This window comes from Pseudomyrmex gracilis, unplaced genomic scaffold (genome assembly GCF_002006095.1).
Source record: "Pseudomyrmex gracilis isolate BER0280 unplaced genomic scaffold, ASM200609v1 scaffold_3877, whole genome shotgun sequence".
In the NCBI taxonomy this organism is placed as follows: domain Eukaryota; kingdom Metazoa; phylum Arthropoda; class Insecta; order Hymenoptera; family Formicidae; genus Pseudomyrmex; species Pseudomyrmex gracilis.
This window is the reverse complement of record NW_018024461.1, coordinates 1-2,109: the sequence shown is the minus strand read 5'-3', so window position 1 is coordinate 2,109 and position 2,109 is coordinate 1. Positions and strand designations below refer to the sequence as shown.

The 2,109-nt window shown below is 44.4% G+C and overlaps 1 protein-coding gene across 1 annotated transcript; it reads right to left on the bottom strand.

The window, feature by feature from the left end:
- Nucleotides 1-1,061: 1,061 nt before the first annotated feature.
- On the bottom strand, nucleotides 1,062-1,976 carry LOC109863263. The gene has a single exon (XM_020443497.1). It carries the CDS (start codon nucleotides 1,974-1,976, stop codon nucleotides 1,062-1,064), a length of 915 nt encoding a protein of 304 aa, XP_020299086.1.
- Between the last annotated feature and the right edge of the window lie 133 nt (nucleotides 1,977-2,109).

The window sequence follows — 2,109 nt, the reverse complement described above, 5'->3', positions numbered from 1 at the left end:
TTTCAATCTACTGAATACTTCTCGCAGATGTTTTTCATGTTCCTCTTCTGACCTTGACGCCACCAGTATATCGTCGATATAGCAGTAGCAATTATCGAGACCTCTCAAAACTGTATCCATAAACCGCTGAAATGTTTGTGCAGCATTCTTAAGTCCGAACGGCATCACTTTGAACTCGTACAATCCGAAGGGAGTAATTATTGCCGTCTTCTCTACATCTTGTTCTGCCATCGGAATTTGATGATATGCTCTTTTCAGGTCTATTGTGCTGAATATCCTGCATCCATGCAATCTGTGAGCAAAATCTTGTATATGAGGTATAGGGTACTTATCTGGTATTGTGGCTTGGTTCAGCTTCCTAAAGTCTCCGCAGATTCGCCAACCTCCAGCTTTCTTAGGTTGTAGATGCATGGGACTAGCCCATTGGCCGCTCCCTGGTCTGCATACTCCATCTGTCACCCATTGTTGAATTTCTGATTTCGCGAAGCGTTGCCTTTCCGGTGTCAACCTTCGCGCTTTATCCGCAAATGGAGGTCCTTTGGTGACTATATGGTGTCTGACTTCGTGTTTGACCGATTTCTTCCCTCCAGGACGTGTTATCTCAATGAAATCTTTGAGAAGATAGTGTGTTGACGTATCTCGTTTAAGTGTAGATACTGAATGCACAGTCGCGTCGATCAACCGAGCTTGAGCCTTCAACCCAGTAATTCCATCGATCAATCTTTTACTCCTCATATCTACCAACAGATTATAACGACTCAAAAAATCCGCGCCTAAAATGGGTTGCGATACGTCTGCCACCATGAATGACCAAACATAGGATCGTCTCAGTCCCAAGTTGAGATCCATCCTCCTTTCGCCATATGTTCTGATAGGAGTTCCATTTGCTGCGTATAATTTGAGACTTGCGGGCCTAACCTGCCTTCCGGTCCAACCTCTCGGCAACACTGACAGCTCTGACCCTGTATCTACCAAGAACTTGGCTCCTGTTCTTCTATCCATGATGATGAGGCGTTGGTTTCCATCTCCGTACGCGGTCGCCTCTATGCGCGTCGGCTGATTTAGTTTTCCTGCGTTTTCTTATCCCAGGCACACGGTTGACGGCACTTGAACGATTTGTCTCCAAATTTATTGTGATAGTAGCAGTAGTTGTTGTTATCTGTTCGATTGCTGCCTACACTCTCTCGCTCTCTAGACTTAGATTTGTGTTGGAAATGTCTGCTTCTACTTCTCTGTCTCGTCCTGCCTCTACTAACCTCAACTGACAGCTTGTGCACCATCTTGGTCAGTTCTTGTAATTGTGTTTCTACTGACCTGTCTACACTGTTAATCTTTGATGTCTCCTTATGCATTTCTGCTATTTGTGGCTTCATGATATCGATTATTCTGTCAGCTTGAATCGCCAGTTGATTTAAGTCGTTTACTTGGCTTATCGATAGGATTCCTCTCGCGCTCTCCGGCAGTTGTTCTAAAAACAGGCTGCGCACCACGTTGTCTGTACATTGTCCTCCAGCTAAGTTGCGTAGACGTTGAAGAAGATGTGAAGGTTTTTCATCGTTCATCTCTTGGCCTCTGAGTAATTTTCTTAATTTAGATTCTTGTGACTCATCGAACGATTCTACGATTCTCTTTTTAAGAGCTTCATATTTACCTTGCGCTGGCGGATTGCTCATGATATCTGTAATGAATGGAATTATTGACGGATCCAGGTTAGTCAGTACGTACCGGTATTTGGTGTCATCTCCGGTGATTTTATTTAGTGCGAATGCGGCCTCCGCAATCTGGAACCAGTGTGCGGGCATTTCCCGCCAAAATGGCTGAGGTAACTTAACCAACTTGGTGGCATTGATCTCCGGCGAACTCCCGTTCCTTGTTCCGCCAGCTCCTCCGCTGTTTATTCCTTCAACTCCTTCATCGCTCCTGCCTTGTTGTAACGGCACTAAATAACCCTGAGGCGGACTACGTAGTAACGACATGTCTCTTTTTTCTGTTCTTTCACAGGGGTCACCAATTATGTAGCGGAGATTTTTATGTCAGCTTTAATACTTATTAGGAGTGTCTTATTTATTGCTTCCTTTTTTTATCATTCACTAAGCAGGTAGGAATATG

Excerpts from the sequence above, each read along its gene's own strand:
- LOC109863263 (XM_020443497.1), bottom strand. The coding sequence starts at position 1,976 with ATGTCGTTACTACGTAGTCCGCCTCAGGGTTATTTAGTGCCGTTACAA.